We start from the raw sequence: 22553 nt of genomic DNA on the forward strand, positions 1-22553 counted from the left end.
GATTGGTTTGATTTATTGATTGTGTGTATAAAATGATTAATGGTTTTGATGGATGTTTTTTAGGTAAAATAATCTGGTAGTCTTTCATTTATCGGTTGACTAATAGTTGGTTAGGTTAGTGAAGATAGTGAAAGTTGGGTTCAGCGGATCGGCTGTTTGACTTCCTGATTCAATTGATTGATTGATTTTAATGCGACACATGATGATTGTTAGCAGAAACATTCATTTTTAGATGACAGATTCTGGGAAAGTAACAAGTTATGGAATTAAACTTTGCTTGGTTTGGACTTTCGATTAAAGGTATTGTTTAACTTTGTGAGCAGCCGATTTAAAAAAATCTCAAACCAAGATGAAACATGTGTACAAGTGCATGTATTAGAACTAATAAACCCTGAAAACAACCATTATTGAGAATGAAAAGCTAAAACTACAAGGCAAACCCCGATTTTGTAAATAGGCGTCTTAAAGACGCCTAAATAGTACACATAAGTGTATGGGATGAAATTAAGATGGTGTTTTCGGTCACTTTATATTTCAATTTTTGAAGCACTAAATAATTATTTTCGAACACAATTTTTTCTGGGCTTCATTTTTGTAACATATCACAGACACAGGTGACAAGTGTGACCTTCTAGCTCAGATTTTAAAAAAGTCAAACCAATGTTAACCAATCACTTTAACTGAACATGAAGTTCATGCTCAATATTTCAATTTCCGTTTCAATTTTCAGATTGGGATATAAATCATTTAAATATGTTGGTGTTGATGGCTTATTCGAAAGCTTTTGATGATATTTATCAAATTTTCATCTACTTATTGGTGTACTCATCAGATATATGTCTTTCTATTACATATACAGTGTACTTTAATAAAATGATTGATGTTTTCACATTATGCGAAAGCTTTTGATGAACTTATTAAATTTTCATTTACTTATTGGTGTACACAATAGATATATGTCTTTATATTACATATACAGTGTACTTTAATAAAATGATTGATGTTTTCACATTATGCGAAAGCTTTTGATGAAACTTATTGAAATTTCATTTACTTATTGGTGTACACAATAGATATATGTCTTTCTAATATATACAGCGTACTTTAAAAAATGATTCATGTTTTCTTATTAATAAAATATCAAAAACTTTCCAATATCTCATATCGAATGTAATTTCTTTTTATCATGTTCTTATCATATCGGAGGAGGTCTAAAAGATGATGAAATAGTTTGTATTGCCTGCTTTTATGTATTACAAATATCGATGAGGATATATGGGGTGCCTCTGATTTTATTTGATATGTTTAGCTCGTTCCTATGTTACCTTCTCTCACGATGAGATTTGCTTACATATTTAGTTAGTTAATTGGTATTATATCAGGTTATGTAGGCATGTAGTTTTTGAGGGTGTGCGTAAGGGTGTGTGACGTGGGGTCAGGATTCAGATCGGAATATGGGATACGTCCCCAAACTTTACTGGTGGGAGAGTAATGGACAAACATCCCCCATGTTTTAAGGTGGAAAAATAATGTATACAAGTCATGTATACATCATGCAGTTGACCGGTTTGGAATCATTACCCCTCCCCAAAGTAAAAGAGACATTGTCTATGCCACTGTTTAGGTATATTTGAGAATTGATGAATGAGTGTGGACAGTGTGCGTATGTGCGTGTGTTGAGCAAGGGACTTTGATTTAAATCTTTAGATTATATGTATGTTCTTGATGGTGATAATATATGGTTCTTGATTGCCTCTTTTGACTAGTATTTATGAGATTAACGCTCTACCTCTTTATGATAATGATGATAATCAATAAATGGACAAAAATGCGGCAAATTAATAAATTAATGAATATTTGATTAACAATAAATAATGATAAATGATAGTACATTTTCATTATACTTTTTTTTTCATTTTAATCACATTTTATAAATTATTTTGGCCTTGTGTGTCTTCAATCAAACATTTTGTTACATTGAGCTAATTTCGGGAAGCTTTAATAAAAACTAATGAAATGATTTAAATATTTTCCCCTTTTACAGTGATATTTCGGTATTGTATTGATATAACATTGCATTTTTAAAATTGCAAATCAAAGTCCCCACGACTCGTAACTATTCTATTTTTTTAAGTCGAGCAAATCACAATCCACTGTATATTTAACTGTCCGGATATACTGAATCTAAGTGTTTAACAGTCTTCAATTACCGAGCTATTGTTCTCTTGAATTAAGGTTTGGCTACATCACCTAGGTTATCAGCAGCATTCCTTACATTGTGGCTCACTCTTTATGGTACAGATCAACTTCACCTTTGTTTGTTATGACGTAACACCTCTAAACTATTAAGAGCAGTGATATGAAAGGTCTCCTTGGCCCCGTGAACCCATCAAGAAAAGGAAAAGCGCCTTCATTGATGAAAAATATGCTAAACCAATAATTACGAAGGATGATGATGTTTTTATTTTGTATATTTTTTTTAATTTTCGCAAATGTTTACACCTGCACTTTTCATTTGTAAATTTCTGGACTGTTATAAAAGCTTTTGCGCTTTACTCGATTTTGGACATCCTTTAAAATGAATTTGCGGATTCCCAGTATCGCTATCTAGTATCTAATACTTCTTATTTGGGATTGGAGTGTTTTCGAAAAACAAATTAAAAATCAAAAGGTGGACCCAATGTTCTAGCCTTTCTATCCTGGTAAATATTGAGTTGAAAACAGGTGAACAAGTCATATCAGTTGACGTCATCCCGTGGACACGCCCAAAATCATACGTCATAGATTTATGGCCAAAGAAAGTTCCTGTCTCAAACGCCCACTTTCACTCATCATGAAAGTCGGAACTTTTCAAAGGTCAAGTGAAAAGCCCCTTCTATTATCTTTTCTCTCCTCCCCCTCTCTCTCCCCCTCTCTCTCCCTCCCTCCTCTCTTCCCCCTCACTTTCTCTCTCTCTTTGTCACTCTCTTCTCTCTCTATCTCTCTCCCTTATTAGCTCTCTCTGTATATTGCACACCCTTTTCTATTCAATCTCTTAACTTTACTCACTCTCCCTCCCTTCTCTTCATCCACCTTAAGATTGCTACTCCTTATGGAAAGAAGGAAACTTTTTACTTAGCGATATACTGAAAGATATACGCAAAATCAGTTTCATGGGAAAATCAACTCCATTCAAATGCTTTATTTAAGATCGGCCTACTTTATAATTTCTATACCTATTGTTTTTTCAAGAATTATAAACTATACTGACATAAACCTTTGATTAAAAACTTACTTACCACGTTGCTACTTTAATTTTTTTTCATAAAGTTATCACCCTGAATGATTTTCAGCATAGGATTAAAAGAAAATACTCATCTAACTGGACTGTGGTAAAACGGAGGAGACATTGGTCCATTTATTTTTTTTTTATTGTGAAAAAGTTGTTCTAATCTGGCAGCATTTCTTTGATTTAATCATTTAGAATGTTAATGATATTACCTTCAATGTAACCAATTCCGATTTTTATTCTTGTTATTGAAATATAATATTTGTATCTGCATATTTAATAATAATCTCTCCAATATTGTTCAATTTAAATCCTTTGTTAAGAAAAAAAGTTGAATATTTATAAGCAAAGAAGAATCACATTTTATCCGCCCATTTTAGGAAATGGCGTTTTAACCCTCCCTTTTGTATCCCTATACCATTTCTCAAATGCCACTTGAATATTTATGTCGGTTTTGCTTTCAAATACTTCCTTATTTACTTCGAATTTTAATTCTGGTCTTTCAGCAGCGATCCTCATAAGATTCCATGTCTTCGTTTTTATATACTATGTGTCTCAATAAGGTCGTTCCCGAACAATTGTTATTTTGCCATGTTTTTTTTATTCTGCCACCCCCTTTATATTATTGTGGTTGTTATTCTTCTATACAGTGCGTCCCAGAAAAAACGAAACCGAGATTTAGCGATGTTTTATCATAACTTTAATCATAAATAAAATAGACGCATGATTGAGGAAAAACAATTCGAAGAAAGGATGCCAAAGACTCATTTGGCGGGGGGTATCTGAATTTCAAAAAGAACATCACATGACTAAAAAGTTCAATATCTTATCTTTTCTTTGATACCTAAATCACAGAAAATGGTCAAGTAGTAAAAAAGTTATGATCCCTCGAAACAATGCTTGTATTTCCATAATTTCATTAAATTAACGTGTTTTCACCGGTTTCCAACTGAAGCTATCGCACGGTAACAAAAGACTTAATGCATGGCTGATCGTCAACAAAACGGAGTGTCAAGTGAGTTTGAACGCTAGCCTGTAAAACCTCTTCATTTTATGAAATTATTGAAATTCAAGCCTTAATTCAAATAACCAGAACTTTGTTATTTCTTGATCATTTTCTGTAATTGAGGTATCAAATTAAAGAGCAGATATCGAACTTTTTAAAAATGTGGTTTTCTTTTTAAAACCCAGATACGGCCCGCAAAGTGACTTTTTGGTATCCCCTTTTCAAATTGTTTTTGCTCACTCATGCGTGAATGAGAAATAATCTAAGTAATTTCAGATGAAAGAGGAGATTCTATGCTTTAAAATGGTAGGTCATTAATTTTGTCTATTGTATTTGCGATTAAGTTATGATAAATCATCGATAAATCTCGGTTTCATTTTTTGTGGGACGCACTGTATATATCTCTGTTTCCAATCATGGAACACTTTTAGATATTGTGATTGTTTTGAGATTGGTTTTGTTCACTAAAAAAAACACAAATGTAGAAAAAATTACCACGTTACATGGAAATCATGGTATTAAATGGTAGATAATTTAGATTATTAGATAACAATATATTAACCTTGGAAAAGAGAATGATGCCGAACTGGTAGAATGAACGATATATGTTCAAAAGCATTTCCTTTTCTATTCTGTATTGAATGAAAATAATATGTCAATGTGCGCGGGAGTGTGTGTACATTTTGTGTTGGATTACGTTGATGTGAGATATTTCCAGATGGGTTGATGTGATATTTTCATTTCTCATTTCCACATTCTCCACAAATCTCTCTCCCCCTTACTATCTCTATCTTTCCCTCTCTTTCTCCCAGTTTCCGTTGCATACACAACGAAGTATACACATAAACACCTTTTTTTTTTACACAAGCATACTTTTAACCACGCGCAAAAGCATCCCCTACACACACACCCCGACACTTATAACACAAAACACAAACACGCACTCTTACAATTCCTTCCACATGCCTATGAAATACTCACATACACCCGCACACGTAACTCATTCTGAACGTTTAAGCGACAATTAAAAGACAAAATTGAAGAAAAAAATACGAGAGACAATAATTTATATAATTTATTTCAAATTATTTGTACATTTCATAATACAATTTTTGTGAGAGAAAGGTTGTAATGGCAGTATATTCAATATCCATCATTGCCAGTATCCGTAAATAAAGTAAATTTCAACTGAAGAAAAGGCAATGAAAAAAATAAATCCTGAAAAGTCATAAACATGTATTGACAGGTTGCTTGCAATGATATGAAATTACTGTGTTGAAGTTTGTTACAGAGTTATTGTAGTGATGTAGTTAAGATGTAGAATCTTCATCCCAACAGTTTAGAACAAATGTATTCACATATCGCCCTGCCCTGTAGGTTTAACATTTGAGCTTTGTCACTTTGGACTACAATAATTCATTTTTGATTGCTGAACCATGGCTGAACTAGTCGTGGTGATTCATATTGTCATCCATATTAAAGGAGAAAAACAGTATCTGATTTTGATTATACTCGTTTTAATTGATAATGGTCATTTGGCCGTCAATTAACAGACAGTTCATTGAAATTGCCCCTGAAGTCTCCATCATTTCCAAAAACACGAACCATACTGTCCTTGACCATGTTTGAAGCGCAGACGAGACGGACAGATTGCCGCCAAAATAAGAACGCCTTTATCATATATCGTCTGCCACCATCATGGCTATTGTCTGGTAACCTTGTTGATATGTTTGACAAATAAAAGGAACAACATACTGTCACTTCAAATAATCTATCAAGAATTTATCCCATATAAGTGATGAAATATGGAATTGTGGAACGGTGTCACGTGGATAGTTTTCTGCATTTGAGTGAGCTTTTATTTTCGCCCAAAATGACTTCAAATCGAAAGAAAAATACAAACTCTTTGAACTGTAAAAGGGTTTTATTTTTATTTATTTTGTCTTATCCAATCTCATATACCTGCTATTACATAATAAAAGAGACACTTTTTTTCTTATTTTACCAATGTAGACGCCTTTAGAAACCCCAAAAATATTATTTGCTCGTTGCCTCCAGGTTATCACTGTACTAAAGTTTCAAGAGTTGCATGAATCGGTACTCAATTGCTTAATTTCTTTGAAAGCGTTTCTACATAATACGAATATTCTATATTAAGATAACAAATCCCTTCCCCTGACCAACAGTAATCTTCACCATATTTTGTGTATATACTTGTATAAACAACTGTAACAAGCGATTCCCTTGTAAATTATGAGAAATAAAACATCTTCAAAAGGTTCTTTGTTCATGAAAGTTGTCAGCAATGAATTAATGTATAAATTCTGTAAATTTCAATGAATCCTGTATTTAAGCGGTAATATTTGACTCGTATGAAAGTAAATGTATGACACTTTCCATTAGCTGTGGCAACCTTTAAGAAACCGAAGGGCTACAAACAGCTGCACCTTAATAATTGAACGAGATCCGGGTACATTATATCATGACAAATTTCATGTATCCGTATTTTCTTCAACATAATCACGAAGTAACATTTATTTTCATCAACGCAATTTCGCAAGACAAGAATAAAATTAAGTTCACAACTAAAATTATTTTATTCGACATGTTCATGTATTTAATTTAAAATGGAACATAACTATACATCAACGTTGCAATAAATACAGATTCATAAATACTATCTACATTTAACACAACATGTTTACGTTTTGTGTATACTAGAAAGCTATAATAGTACTTTTTCAGTTTTGTTTAGGAGAGAAAATGTACCTATAAAGCAAAAAAAAAATTGAAGTGATCTTTGAAATAAATGATCACTTAAGATTACTACATGTATTTCTAAAATGATTAGGAATGAAACTGAACGAAAATGTATGATACGTTAAGGAAGAGGTGATAGCCCTGAAACTCATACAGTGATGAGCACAATGAAATTCAGCTAGAAAATATTCGATAATCACTATGAATTATTTAAGTTAATGGAATTTCATTGCGCTCAGGGAATGATAACGTAATGAAGAATTTCTTGTTGCGTCAGATGATATGAAATAGATATATAAAAATCCTTTAAGTGAATGCAGGAAGTGTCTATGATTTTACGTTATCTTTATCAATCTTTAAGAGATTAGAAAAAAATGCAATATATGCATCAGATGATACGTGTTTTGATCAGAATTCTCTCATATTTTATACTTCTACAGAATATGTTATATTTAGATAGAATAGATTAGAACAAAATTACAAATATCGCTGGGCTGCAATCAAATCTGAATAAAATTACAGAACGGAAGTATTATTTAATCAAATAATCAAAAACCTTAATGTAACAATCCAAGAATCTCTTCATGTTGTTTGAAGTACAATAGTTTTAGGTCCACGTTAGACTTTTTGAATAAGATATTACATCTAATTCAGAATGATTGACATAATAAAACATGGCTTCCGAGAGCGGACTATAGTACATTTTGATATAAAGGTAGGCATATAAGCCGAATAAAGTAAACAATATATGATTTATTTCCTTTGCATCAAACCAAATGGGAAAAATAATGATAATAAAATGGGGGAAATAAAAAAAAATCTACTTGGATATCAACAGAAGTCGTATTGATAAAGCATATGGCGTCTACAGAGAGGAGGGGGTTACATAATCAGTGACGTCAGTCGCCTATTACACAAAGGGAACACTCACAGGACGCCGCTGATTTAAAGGTATCTACATATTCATAATTATCCAAGCACTGTAACCGGATATTAACCTGCGAATGAGAAAAAGATAAAAGAAAACGAAAGCGTGATAAAAGAGTTGTATCTATGATATTAAGGCATCCATCAATACTTTATTGGCAGGGGACGGTTAGGAAATTAACATTTTTCTAGTGTCATACCATTCCGATTGAATGTGAGAGTCCATCTTGCCTCTCATTTATACGCCGTGTTTTAAGTTGGTTTTAGAAAAAGCAAAAAAATCAGATAAACATCATAACAAAAGTTTTGCGAAAATCGAAGAATAAATGAGTTGTGTGACGCCACAAGCAAGAAGCCAATTTTAAGTAATCGGAATTTCATGCGCTCTTGTTTTTAATAGTTCGTGATTGTTTTATCACACGTCTTTCCAAAGCAGTGTGTATAAAATCATGTATATTGAAACACAAGTACAATTATTCCAGATTTTCTAAAAAATAGCAATACGATCTATTTTACATCACATAATGAAGAAGCCGATTGCATGTGATATCACCAGGTGTAAACTTTAGAAACTCATACCGCTCTTATGGGTTTTTTTTCAAATATTTCTCTTATTTTGCCGTCTTTATAAAAAACAGCTTAACAATGAGGTAGAATAATGTCTACATATTCTTTAAAAAAAAAACAATACCTGCTAGTTAACATATGTATTTGAGTTCGAATTTCTCTCATGAGTGCTGTTACTGAATCAATCTTTGGCTGCGAACTAACATGTTTATTACGCATTGAAAGTTAACTTTCCCTCCAAAAATGTGGCTAGTAAGTCATGAGGTGGCGCTCACTCAAGTTAAGTTTCTTGTAAACTTGCAGATAGTCAAGGAAACTATGCAGTGATTGATGATTTTAATACTTCCAAATAATAACTAAAATGGTTTTCAGATAATTAAAGGCTATTTGAGGATCAGAAAGGAAAATATAAGAACATTAAGATATTGTTAGATTTGTGACAGATCTTGACTTTTTCTTGGTTTGCTATCTTGTTTCAGAGATTCGTCATTTAACATAGATACGTTAGTTGTAATAACTTGATTGGTATTTTACCCAATGTTCGATAAAAATGGACATGTGTTTTATTTTTTAAGTATTAGGTATCAATTCGGTCATAATGAAAAAAGATAACAATATCGACATGGGATAAACAATACAGAAAATGGGGGACGGGGGATCTAGAATTAAAGAGTCTTCCTGGTTACCCTATTTCGACTGAACGTAAAATATGAAATATAATTTATTTCTAAATTAATCCATTTATAAACCTTACAAATTCCATACACTGTAAAAAAAAATTGTTAAATTTAACCAGAACGAGTGTAATTATGTTTCCAACCAATTTTGGGCAGTATTTTACCCAATTCGGGAAGCATATTGTCCAGTAAGGTTTAAAAATGAGCAGCAATTACTTTAGAATGGGCCAAATTTTCATCACACTGGATAAATAAAAAGGCCCAAAAGAAATGCCAATTGTTGGTTGGACACATGTTTACCCTCATGGAGCATTTTTACCCAATATTTTTTAGAGTGTAGTGAGCATAAATTGATGACTGACTCATCAAAATAAAAATAGAAGATAGAATAGATTGCTGCAGCTAAAATTTTTGATACAGAGAAATATATTTCGAAATCCAGTAATAAACCTGTAAATACTAATTTGCGAAAATTTGACTACAATCTGACTGCATTGTATAACTGTCCATTTTACGTGAAAATAACATTGTCTTACTATTTTTCTATCTACAGTGAAATGAGCATTTATTAAGAAATAATACTTACATCGTGTGTTGTGGCAATGGAACAACATGAGCCATGTGTTGTAAAGATTTGTGTATAGTCGCTGTTTTCAAGTGTAGCCAGGTTTGATGGATATGAATAAGACTGGCAGAAACCGCGGCATGCATTCATTTGAACTTTAGTTTCCCTACAACCGGGTATCCGAACCTTCTTTGTGTAACCTGCAGAATAAAAGGAATAAAAATGAAACGACATGATATAAGGTATGGAAATAAATGCAGTTTCAGAGCTCATCATTCTAAGTGGTATACTTGCAAGGCCGTTTGTTACGGTCATTTCATTCTTTCAAGAAAATGTATTTTTTATCAATTCGGTCTTTATAAGAGAGGATGATTGATGTTACTCAGGATTTGACAAGAAAAAAAATGCACTTGATGCCATTTATTTTGTAAATCGTTTAGAATATTTTTGCATTCCATGCAATTTATTATGAATATTTTATGATTTTTGTATGAAATAAAAAAAATGAAAATAATGGGACCATTGACGACGAACGATCACAACGAGGAAACCACTTTCCAAATTATATTGATACCAAAATATTTAACATCTAACTTTCGTATGGAACTTTTATCCAAATTACAAAGGATTTCTTTTAAATATTTTCAGAAATCGAATGACCTTTACACATCATTGGTATCTCTAGAAAAAAATTCGATGCCTTAAACAGCAGTTTCACCACTTTCGACTTTTACTATTATTCATACACAGGCATTTGAGTACACTATGAGTGGGCAGTGTTGGAGATGAAATGAAAGGTAAATAGTATGTTCTCTACATTAAATTAGAGGTTCTTAAATGTCCCTTGAGTGCATTAAGCTAATCGTTAAACCAAATATAAAACTCCAGAGCGATTCTGAATTCATACTTTCTGTCTCTTCAAATGTCATATGTATTTACTTAACACATTTAGAAGTCTTGATTCAATCATTTGATTAGACAAAAGCATGGGAGAATGAACAAAAATATTTTTGTTTTCTTGTTTTCTTATAGTCAGTTATAACAAGTCTGTATAAGAGTTTACGCATTATTAGGACAATATGATGTAAAAACCGTGGACATGTGTTTATGACTACTATATTCTATTCTAGAGCGATGTTTCAGGTGACAGTCTAATGACGCTATTGGCAAGCCAAACAACTCCTATGCCGCCAAGTCCAGCTTTAAAAGATGAGCGAGAGGTTTCGCGTCCCAGTGGGAAATTACTTTTGTACATATTATTTTTTTATTATTATTATATTGCAGTCACAATAGTTGGAGTAAATATGGAATATGTAATACAAGTATGATAGTTATTTTACGGTTCTTTTTTTAAGAATGTGACATTTGCCAAGAAATACGCATGTATCAGACCTGAGGGTGTCCTTTATATTTGTCCTCCATTTTGTCGATTATAAATCTAAAACTGGTTCGTATTGAAAGACGTGTATTACGCTTCAACTAACCTATCAAACTCCCCACTAATGACCTTACACCATCTTTAATTCCACCCTAGCGGTATACGTTTATCTCAAACGGACTTCCAATTATTAAGACATCATTTCTCACCGACTCAAAGAGTGTAAGGAAAAATGGAGGGAAATTATTTCAGAAGCATGTTTGACCTTTCCTCAAGCTAGATTAATTATTCTATAGACATGTAAGAGCATCATTCAGGCCCAGTGTTTTTATTTCAGTGCCAGAGATGCGGACGAAAAAGGGGTAAGCCGATTTTTTCTGGTGGAATTGGCTTTCAGTTTCTGCTATCGGCATTGAATTTGAAATGTCTGCCGTATGTTTTATTCATTGTTGATCTGCGTAAGTACTTCTCTATTCGCATGAATAAGCACGCCGATATTATACCTTGACATAATTGTTATTCAACTTCTGTTAATTCCATCACTTTCTCTTAATATATGATCTACATTCCGTAAATGCATTATACAACCCCCATCATCAATTCTATATACTCTCAGAAACAAGACTTTTTCTCAGATACAGTGTAAGTGCATATAGGCATAGGGAATATTTAACTTTAAGCCCCGATAAAATATTAGCGTGCATCAAAGTCTAGGTTCAAGGGTGTAAAAGGTGAAAAAGCAGCATTTGTTTTTTGTTTCGGTTTTCTTTAATTTTACTGTTATATTTGTAAACGCAAAACTTCATCTTGGTCTACGTACCATGCGTACGTATGCGAAAGAATTATCGCTTCGAAGATATGGATATGACGAGAAAAAATGCAAAGATCATAATAAAACTTCATCGTAGAAGCCATTGACTAATTTTACGATTAAATACAGAATATGAAATAATATACAAGGTTTTGAAAAAATGTAGCTGGGGGTGATGAATTATTCACTGATGCTGGATCGCCGCGGCGATTACAATTTTCTTCCGATAGACGAAGCCCGGAGGAAAATAGCAATATTGCCTGTCCAACCGAGGGTGAATAATCCCAGCCAATACTTTTGTCAGAAAAGTCTGGATAATTTGTTTGATATCCCTTCATCTAAACGATAGATCTCGGTAACTTTGCCCTAGCTGGTCCGTACCCCCATTCTGGACCAAATTCGGTAACCAACTGCAGCTCTGTGGAATCAGTGTCTGCACAGTTACTTCACCAGGTCGTTCGGCTGAGATAACTGGCTTTTCGGTGTCCAAGACTCGAACAGAACTCGGTAGAACTACGCATGTTAAATATTTAACTGAGCATGCGCAGTCCTGTCCAGGGAAAATAATTTTCAAAAAGTCATACGAACAGAAATTTAACGAAGCTAAATATTACTGAGCTGAGTTCAGGATACAAAATTACAACGGACGGCCTTTGTGAAAATGCAAAGCTTGTCTAAAAAGCGAGCACTAAAACTTAGTTTCATACGTAAACTCGTTCTATTCCATAAATTCTGGTTGGAATAATGATTTAGAGATATATACACTATACAGGTAACATATATTTACCAATATAAGAATTTGAAGTTTATAAGTCAAAAGATAAAATATAATTACAGAGAGGTGAGGGGACGGCACAAATGACGTTGAGAGAAGGTGCAGTCGCAAATCATTAACCATTCTTTACCATTTATTTATTATTATTGTTGTTGCATAAGTTGCCGTTGTTATTATCATTATCATCGTTATTTCTATTGTTTTCCTATTAACATAGCATGATAAGCGTGAATGGTAGAGCAATTGTTTTTGTTTCATTTTTTTTTTAATTCAATCTCTTTCCCCTTGTTTCGCTCGAATGTAATGCAAATTATATGCAGTCCCATCAGAATCCATTCTTTCTTCTCTGTGATCATGTGGTTTTTAAAATGGGAATAAGCCCAGGTTCGGAAGATGAAACCGATAAGAAAGTACGAGGAAACGCGATTAGCCTCAACTGAAGTCAGATACATCACCATACTCTTCCATTAGAAAATACAAGTTTGTTTATTTCTGCGATATATCTTATGGAAAATTATATGTCTTCCATAATTTTCTCAACTGCTGAGACGGTACAAAGTCTTTGGTCGTAAAACTCGTGCAGAAAGGAGAAGAGTGCTGGGGTAGAATGGAAATATATCCAAAACGTCATGAATCCTTTGCCGGCGCTCTATTCATTCAATTTGGTGTAATTGCTAATGTATATCTTATCAAGTCATGTCATCAAAATAATTCGCGAGGAGCGTGGATCAACAAGGCCAGGAGACCTATACTCTAATGAGAAAACTGGGAAAGGGACAAAATAGATTGACAAAAAATAATTGCAAGGCAGGATCGAAAAAAGGCGTTACACGTCATCGAACTACAAAGTCACTCCGGGGACCAGAGGTGAATAAATAATACCGACCAGGGATTGGTGATTATTTGCAGCGTACTCACTAAGAACGTGTTTGCTCGTTAAACATCAAGATGGGAATCGGGAAAAGATGAGACGGGGAAGAGCCCAGATGGGAACTAAGATGAACAAAACAATGTAACAATTTGTGAGTAGAAGAAGATATATTTAGAAGCATGCGGACAGAAGGCGCTCAATGAAGTGAATTAAATCATATTGTTTGTTTTAAAACCAAGCTCTGATTTATGTCTGTTTTTGCTGATATCCGATACATTCCATCATTCATGTCTGTTTTCATTGATATATGATATAGCTTAGATCAATTGTTACTAATGAATCAAAATTGCTAGTTGAATATTATGGTTTGGGTTGTTACTGATTATCAATACATGAATTTATCTAAAATGATTTTCTACGGAGTAGTTAGTACTTACTAAAGTTAACTAAAGTATTATCCATTATGCTTTACATTGATATACCATACTGCTCATATCACTGATGGTCAATTAAGGCGTGAGACAAACTACACATTACCAAACAAGGTGTACAGATAAACAAAAGGAAATAAAGTTTAATATTAACATTTTGTTCTTGTCTTTCTTCTTATATTCTGGTTGATGACGCCAGTCTATTTTACAAGCGTAATCCTTGCTTTAATCAATCAACCTTGAAAAACAGCGTACCTGACGAAAATGAAAAACCTTTCTAGAATGCTACAAAATTCATTGCATGTTTTAGAGGGCATTATTCTATTTGTTTCGGGTATTTTATCTGACATTCTCGAGTGTCGGCCAAGGATAAAATGTAGGGGAGCGATGAATTCATCCCTTACTTCCCAGGGGATTAAGAACCCTTTACGTGATGCAGAGTGCATGTGAACAGTCCCTTCATTCACAATGACGCAAATCGTCTCAGGAAGATATGAATGTAGAATAAAATTCATCGCTTTTAACTTTACTGTTACTGTCTCACATACATGTATCTTTGATTTTAGATTTTTAAAAGTTTTTTCAATTTTTTTTTTGCAATTTCACCACTAAGATTTAGCGATACCTTTCGTAGAAATATGTTGTTAATGGATATGGATTTGATTATTGATATTTGATTTCGGCCACAAAAAAACACCGCCCAATTATTGGAACAACAGTGTAAAATCTAACAGTTTATACTGAGGTAATATTTATTGTTCAGAATTAACAATGTTTGAAAGAAGAGGTACGAAAAGAAGAAGAAGAAAAATGCAAGAAAGTAGAAGAAGAATTTGAAAAAGAAGGGGAAGAATGACAAACAGAAGATGAAAGGAAACAGAAGAAAAAGAAACAAGCAGGAGAATAAGAATGAGAAGAAGAACAACGACAAAAACAACACAAAATAAACAAAAAATAAGTGTTAGAAAGACAAAAGGAAAACGAAAAGGTAAAAGGAAAAGACTGAGCAAACGAACAAAATGGAATAAGATAAGAAAATGAGAGAAAGAGAAAGAGAATGTAAGTTAAGGGGAAGATAAACAACAACAATAAGGTAGAGGGAAATCAAGGATGGGAAGGGTACGGAAGGAGGAAAATGTGAAGAAGGAATGGGGCAAAAGATCTTTTGTAGGAAATAACTTTTAAAAAATAGAAGGAAAACATAATCTGTAGATATGCGGTTAGAGTATCCACGACAAAACTAAAGGCAATCAAATATGGTTGACAAGAAATTGACAATGATTTTCATAACAGCATTTTCATTCTTAATAATCTATATGCAAGTTTATTTTTCATCTACAGTATATGGACGTGAATTGCATATGAACATTACATTGTCTTTAATGAAATAATGTAGAATTATTTCCAACAGCGACCAAAGGATAAAAAGCAAAAAGATTAACATTGAAATCTAAATTTGATGGGGTAAAAAAAAATTAAAATCATAGAAAGGATTTATCATTTGATATCGTATGTATATACAATCTGGAACCATCTACTATACACCAACCAAGAACAAGAAGAAAAGAGTTTTAATTATATCATATCATATATATATATATACTGTATATATATATATATATATATATATATATATATATATATATATATATATATATATACAAATACAATACAATTACAATACAATTTTTATAAATAATTTCAAGAATTTCTCATAGGTTTATTATCATTATTATTGCTCTACTCTCCTCCATACATTATTAACAGTTGATTTCAAGATTTGGGAGGCCATTGTCACCTCCTTTTATCGAGATTTATTTTCTTGATATATTATAAACCTTTATCCTTTCTATTCTTGCATTTTCATGATTGTGGTGGCGTCATAATAAGTGATTGTTACGTAACAATGATATCCTCACGCGATAATTTTTACAGCCTGCGCCTCCAATATGCTTTTTTTATTATTATTATGATGGTGATGCTGTTTTGTGCGCGGTTCCATGACTACCACAATCATGAATGTTATTATTTCAGTTCTTGTCTCTGTGAGCTTTATTGTATCCCTGAGGAAGACGTATGTTTAACGTCGAAAATTTGGAATTCAAAATAAACTGTTGGAACTAAGTACAATGCATTACCACTTTGCCTCATTAATATCTTCTATGTCCAACACGCGGAACGTAATATCGTTATATATATATATAACGAGAGAGGCGTGGATATATGTACCAATCGCTTTGATCATTGTTTATAATATATGTGTGAAGAGTAGAGTAGAATCAAGGATGAAGCAAAGTATACACTATGTTGTAAAGCTTTCGGCCCTGGCCTTCTTCAGTTTTTATTTGCTAAACAAAACAATCGTTATATATATATATATATATATATAAATGAAAAATGTATGAAAAATGTTCTATGAGGCGGTCGTAGAGCTTCAAAATTTTACTCCTATATTGGTCAAGCTTTCGATCCATGCGGGTCTTCATCGGGACGAGTGTGGAGGTCCGGTTGGTCTACATCTGAGATTTTGAGAAGTAACAGTGATTCTTAACGATCTGTGTTAAGTGGCTGTGGCGTCATATCCGTGTGTGTTTGGTGGTGGGGTGTGAGTGAGGGTGTGCGTGTGTGTATGTGTGTGTATGTGTGTTTTTTATCCTATTCTTTACAATCTACTTTGACAAAATATCTGACATTCATTTGTACACGTAGAGGATGGACACGCTTTTTCCATTATACATTTAGTTCGTGTTCAACTAAGTACTGAATCACGAAATTTTGATTTGTTAATTGCTTTTTTTTTTGCTTTGGAGGATATCCTTCATGAAAAGTGTCCGAAAATGGGGGATTTTTCATCCCCGTTAAAAACATAGGTAAACTAGTGTAAACCGTTCGGTTTATAATATAATCTCTATTACTTAAGTAGTAGCCTCACAAGATACAGTCGATGAGCATGTTTTATCCGTCTATATCGACCGTAATCTATGATCATCCAATAATATGCACTAAATCTATCTGAATATCAAAACTGAGTCTTAAGTTACCTGTGGTTATAGAGTGGGTGTGTGGTAAACCAATGACGGGGGAGGGAAGGAAAAACAAACATGCATCACAAAATATAAAAATGTTAGTTCAGTATAAATTCTCAGTCTATCATATCTGCCCTAAATTGAGGAAAAGTACACCCGAAGATAGACCTTTAAACAGAAAGATTAAATATCATATAAACACAATATTGTACATTATAATATGAATAGTCAAATAACTTTTGCATTGCAGGTCAAGATGAGATAAGTTTGCGGATACCCTATGAATCCGCCAGAGTACATAGCTATACAGTTTTGCAACATAAAATAAAACGGCTGTCACATGAAATGCGTTTGTTACTATTGTTACTAAACTTTGCCTCAGATTTTTACTATTCAAGAGATAATGCACTTTGAATCATTTACATTTTTCGCTGCCTCTTTCTCATATTTCATGTTTTTTCTGCCTCTCTCTCTCTCTCTTATTATCATGTTTCAATCATTTGCAAGTTACTAATTACGACCTAGGACAACCTGAAAATTAAGCTGAAAAGCACCACTTTATAAGAAAATAATTTAAAAGAATGAAAGGGAGTTCAAAACTTCGTCAAGATTTTCACCTTAGAGTCTAGGACGAAGCTGCTTTTTTGATTCACTAATTTTCAACAGAGACTTCTTGGTTGCTCTTTGTCATGAGAAAACTGACTGATACCGAAAACGATTTCCTCCAAATAGAGATAAATAATAATTAGAACATTTCTATTCTCCGACAATACTTTCAACGAGTAAATGTTTGATCCTGGAAATTTGTTAAATCTGAAATAATGGAGTATATATTCACAGCTTGTTCTTTGTCATTAAGGGTGTTTCACAGATCATTTTTTCCGTACGTTGTGGAGTGATAAGACCCTATTGACTTAAAAAAAAAGACTAAACTCAGTCTTCTTCAACGAATACTCTTGAATTGTAATTAATAGCACATAGATACATTTTTTAGATTAGTCATGGTTTTTTAAAGAACCTTGGGATTCATAATATCAGATGGAGAATGTACCTACCGACAAGATGACATCCGGGACTTTCCCAGTAATGTGCATGTGTTAGCATAGGAAGCCATAAGCCCAGTAGCACCACGAGTACACAGGCCAACATATACGAAGACAACTTCATTATTAGCAGTCACACAAAGTGAGAAGTAATCTGGAAAAAAAATCACATAAAATACAAATTTAGAGAGACGATCTTCAAATTAATAAAAGCAATCATTAACAGACGCTATAGCGTAAACAAATTAAAGATGAATCAGTTTTTCTCAAACTATGCACAAATTATGAAAAAAATTATATAAATTTTAATTGTTATGTTTTTATTTTTCTGATCTTCATGATCAGTGTGGACTCTCAAGATTATATAATCTCACTTAAAACTCTACATTAAAAAAAAATATCATATTTACCTCTCTACGGTTGAAAGGAATAATTTATAAATTAAGAAGCTCACAGACGTACATTGAAAGACAATTTGCGTTAAAAACATAGGCACTGGGATGAAAGCTATTCTCATGTGAGCTCTATACGACTATGTGCACCAACTGACTCTACATTTATGAGGTCTATGCCATTACTTTAATGGAACGGATGTTCATTCATATTCTGGGGAAAGCAGAGCATTACTCATCTATGAAATGGTTCTTTTTATGAAATATAAAGTATTTTTCCCTTGCGATCAAAGCCAATGCGGAAGAAATTTTCGTGGAAATAAAATGAAAAAGGGTTATAACCTCTATTCAAATGGAAAAAGGGTGATGGTCGGTGATGGTAATTTTAATAAGCGTTTTTCGGAAGAACCTTCAAAGAAACCGGAAATTCGATGTACCCGATTTAGAGGAAACGGTTTATTTTTAGCCTGTCTCTTATTCAATTTGTAATACAAAAGTAAACGCTACGTCACTCAGCTATCCAATATAACAATATCAGCTTATGCGCCTCCGCAAAAAGGGGCAATATAACCGCGAACAACAATTTATTGGTTTAATATCGCATTCATGAAAATATGACATATGCAAAACAAGGCCGACTCCTGTCAACCGTATCCGTGGTCATCGCTAACTCCAGGAACAGATGGATTTTGCAGAAAGAATATCATTTCCCGGAAGAGTCCTTTTACGATTGAAACAAATTTGAGATGAGTAAAAAATGATAGATTGATTTAGTACAACGTACTCAGTACAGTTAGTCTGCTGTAAGAGCGGGAGGAAGCGGCGTTCTTCTAAAGGAATGCCGACACAGCGATGAAGTGCATTATCAGATGTAGATATGGATCATGTATATTGGCGGTAACAAGCCTCGAAGTGTGTTCGTTATTATTTATTGTCGCTGATTGTTGGCTATTCGTTTTTCATTATATTGTTAACTCTATTCTGAACACGCACAAAACGAAACGTGACCACCGGTGAAAGTTAAAAAGGCTGCAATATGATGATAAACCACTCAAATTGATTTGTATTTGCAGTATTACGGTGACATTAATTTCAACATCGATTATCCTCTGTATATTTCAGTCTCATTCTGTTGGATCCATAGATCAGGGAATATCGCAATTATGACCTTGTTTCGGGTCTAATTTATTCCATTAGCAGATTTAGTAGTAGGCAAATAACTAATCAATGCAGATATATATGACTTAACACTGGATTGTGCAAAAGCGTCCGAAGTAGTTAGGTGGTATTATTGATAAACATATACATGTATACATAAGATATAATTATTCGTTATACGGACTCTTGATTATTCACACGAATATAATTGGGTGACAATTTCTACCTTACAGTTACACGTGATTGTAAGAACTGTAGCGCTTTTACATTTCTCTCCTTTTTCCACTCTGTTTTGCAATTTTAAAAGTGAAACCCAATGCCATACTTATTAGTAGGAGTACCTTCACAGGTGTGAGTTTGCTCCCTTAGCAATGCCACATTGGGATCACATTTTTGGTTCTGGGTGTATTTTTGTACCTTCAGACCAAAAAGGTGCAAAACGGCGCCTATACGGTGCTTATCAATAAAAAGTTTACACTTTGAAAAAGTCCTGGGGATTGAATAAATACCACCCGAGGATAATGATTTTCATATATATCCTTGGATTTGGGTCTCATCTATCAAATAAAAATAAAAATTTTGACAGAATGTTAAACTTGAGTGAGCACTGTTCATTCTGGTAAAGCTCGCAAAAACGGTTTGCGCAGAAATGCTCATCTTTCACGCTGTGTCAATAAAAGACGGCGAAAACAAACTGACCATGTGATTAATTTCTCTTATTTCATTTTGCATTTTCATGCATATGAAAAAAGAGATACATTTGAACATTATGTAACAAATTTGGCGCCGACATTGACCGTTCAACTCGAGGTAAGCACAACTGTTACCTTTTTTGTGTGTGTCAGCTGGATTTGAGGACATAAGAGAATGTAAACAAAAGTTAATTTGAGCATTTCCAGCATTGTTTTACCATTTTTATCATTTAAAATGGGTTTACATTTCAATTTCATTTTCATACTTGTTTCCCCACACATTTCCCAAGCTTGACAATGATTAACAGAAAGAAAATCAAGCCTTAGCCATTTCGTGTGAATCACAGATCTGTGCAAATCAAATATCACGATGGTCTCGGTGTGTGGGGATGGGGGTGCATTGGCGTTCGATTAAGTATTTTGGGCAAGGAAACAAGTTAAAAATGTAAAATATACCTTCAAATCATTCTTCTTTGCCAAAGTTCATGTGCTCTTCATGACTAGTGTTTACTTTTATCCAAATAACTTTTTCCGATTTCTGTGTAAATCATTTTTCACAAACTTGTCAAAAGTGAGTGGTGCTCACTCAAGCGGAAATATTTTTCAACAGTTATATCGTCCTTCGAATAAAGAGACCTGTACCAATTTATAAATGTAGAAAGCTTTAGGATATTAAAAATGCATTGTATCATAGGATTAATTCTAAGTGTAAACTTTTTTATACGCATTGTACAATGTAGGTGCTCCTAATTTAGCTTTGCTAAAGATGCAAAGTTCAAATATTCTCTGAATCAGCTGAATTCATAGCCCTCAAAATGATTTTTATTTACTTTCTTTCATCTACTTTCATACTTCAAAATGTCTAAATGATAAAACAGGTGGCAGCTAAGGAAGTTTGGGCCTGATGAGCAAGGTCTTACAAAACAGACACAAAAGTGAACCAACGCAAACTTATTGTATTTTTTTGCAAAGAACTTACATACAATATTAACCTTATGCTGAAACAATAAACAAAATAAAAACATAACAACACATAACACAACACAAAGCGTTTGACCTTCGTGTCGTTTGTATATTCTTAGAATACATTTTTTTAAAATATTCAGTAAAAAGTTTGCTCTTTTTGAAAAAAAAAGAATTTTTTATTACCTCATTTTAATCTCATGCAGATATGAACTTGGTGAATAGGAATTACAACAATATAGCAACTCATTGTGTCATAACAATGGTTTAATCAACAATTAGTAACCTGCCACAAACGAATATTTCATTCAGTAAATGAATGGAATATTGAACTGAAAATGCCAGTTGGATTCAGTCATAAGAAATACTTAAACGTGGTTGAAGCTTAAAGGTAACTGAAAATGTGGGCAATAAAAGTTAGACATGTACAATCAATATTGTTTCAAATCGGGCTAAATTAGGGTAATCCCATTGGGTGTGAAAGAGAGAGCATTACAATCCAGCCTTGCGACGCATGTAGGAGCCGGGTTACCAGCATTGGGAGCCGTGAACTAGTTCAATGGGATCTGATCAGACAGATAACCAGCTCAAAAACCAGCCGCGACAGTGCTACCAAGATTAATGTCATTCAACATCTCTTGTTCTTGTAGTTCTCACTCAGGGCGGGGGCAGAAGGAATAATAATTGCTGTCGAACTCATCTTGGTTTTATTGCAGTATGGCAAAGTAATGGCACGTGGGCGGAAACCATGGGCATGAATGCGATGCAGGGGTCCCGATGCGACCCCTTCCGTTGGGCTATAAATTCCTTTAACAATACAGAATATATGAAAATGGTTATTATGTCAATCATTAAACAACTTTAGTTTTATTGATTTTTTATCAGTATGTCATTCCATTTTCATTTAAAGGCGTCGTCTATTATTTTTTCTTTTCTTAACAAAAATATCAACATTTAATTTAAAATCAATTAGTTTTAAAATGTAATTCATTTCTGCTTGAACATCCATTATGCACCTAGAATTGTATTATTTGTTTTGTCATTGCCAGTTCGAGAAAATCCAAAATTAATCATTAAGATACAACTACCTTATCTGAGTAAATTCATGGATTTGATCATCAACACGAAACCAATTAGCTGACAAAACAAATATTATTTCAGATAGAATTAAGTAGTCTTTGCCAAAAATAAACTGGTTGCCTTTCAAAATAAAACGTACAATTTACACAAGCTCCAATCTAGA

The 22553-nt window shown here is 33.3% G+C and overlaps 1 protein-coding gene across 1 annotated transcript; it reads right to left on the bottom strand.

Annotated features, from left to right (window-relative positions):
* Nucleotides 1–5324: 5324 nt before the first annotated feature.
* Nucleotides 5325–18666, bottom strand: LOC135154713 (thyrostimulin alpha-2 subunit-like). The gene is made up of 4 exons (XM_064102006.1): nucleotides 18516–18666; nucleotides 18118–18259; nucleotides 9792–9970; nucleotides 5325–8032 (listed from the first exon to the last, which is right to left on the bottom strand). Exons 2-4 carry the CDS (start codon nucleotides 18227–18229, stop codon nucleotides 7934–7936), a joined length of 390 nt encoding a protein of 129 aa, XP_063958076.1. The 5' UTR covers nucleotides 18230–18259; nucleotides 18516–18666; the 3' UTR covers nucleotides 5325–7933.
* Nucleotides 18667–22553: the final 3887 nt, after the last annotated feature.

The sequence above is a fragment of the Lytechinus pictus genome, chromosome 7 (assembly GCF_037042905.1).
Source record: "Lytechinus pictus isolate F3 Inbred chromosome 7, Lp3.0, whole genome shotgun sequence".
In the NCBI taxonomy this organism is placed as follows: domain Eukaryota; kingdom Metazoa; phylum Echinodermata; class Echinoidea; order Temnopleuroida; family Toxopneustidae; genus Lytechinus; species Lytechinus pictus.

Coding starts and splice junctions, on each gene's coding strand:
- LOC135154713 (XM_064102006.1), bottom strand. CDS start 18,229: ATGAAGTTGTCTTCGTATATGTTGGCCTGTGTACTCGTGGTGCTACTG. Junction 9,971..18,117: donor TCCCGGATGTCATCTTGTCG/GTAGGTACATTC, acceptor TTTATTCTGCAG/GTTACACAAAGAAGGTTCGG. Junction 8,033..9,791: donor CCATTGCCACAACACACGAT/GTAAGTATTATT, acceptor TCTCATTCGCAG/GTTAATATCCGGTTACAGTG.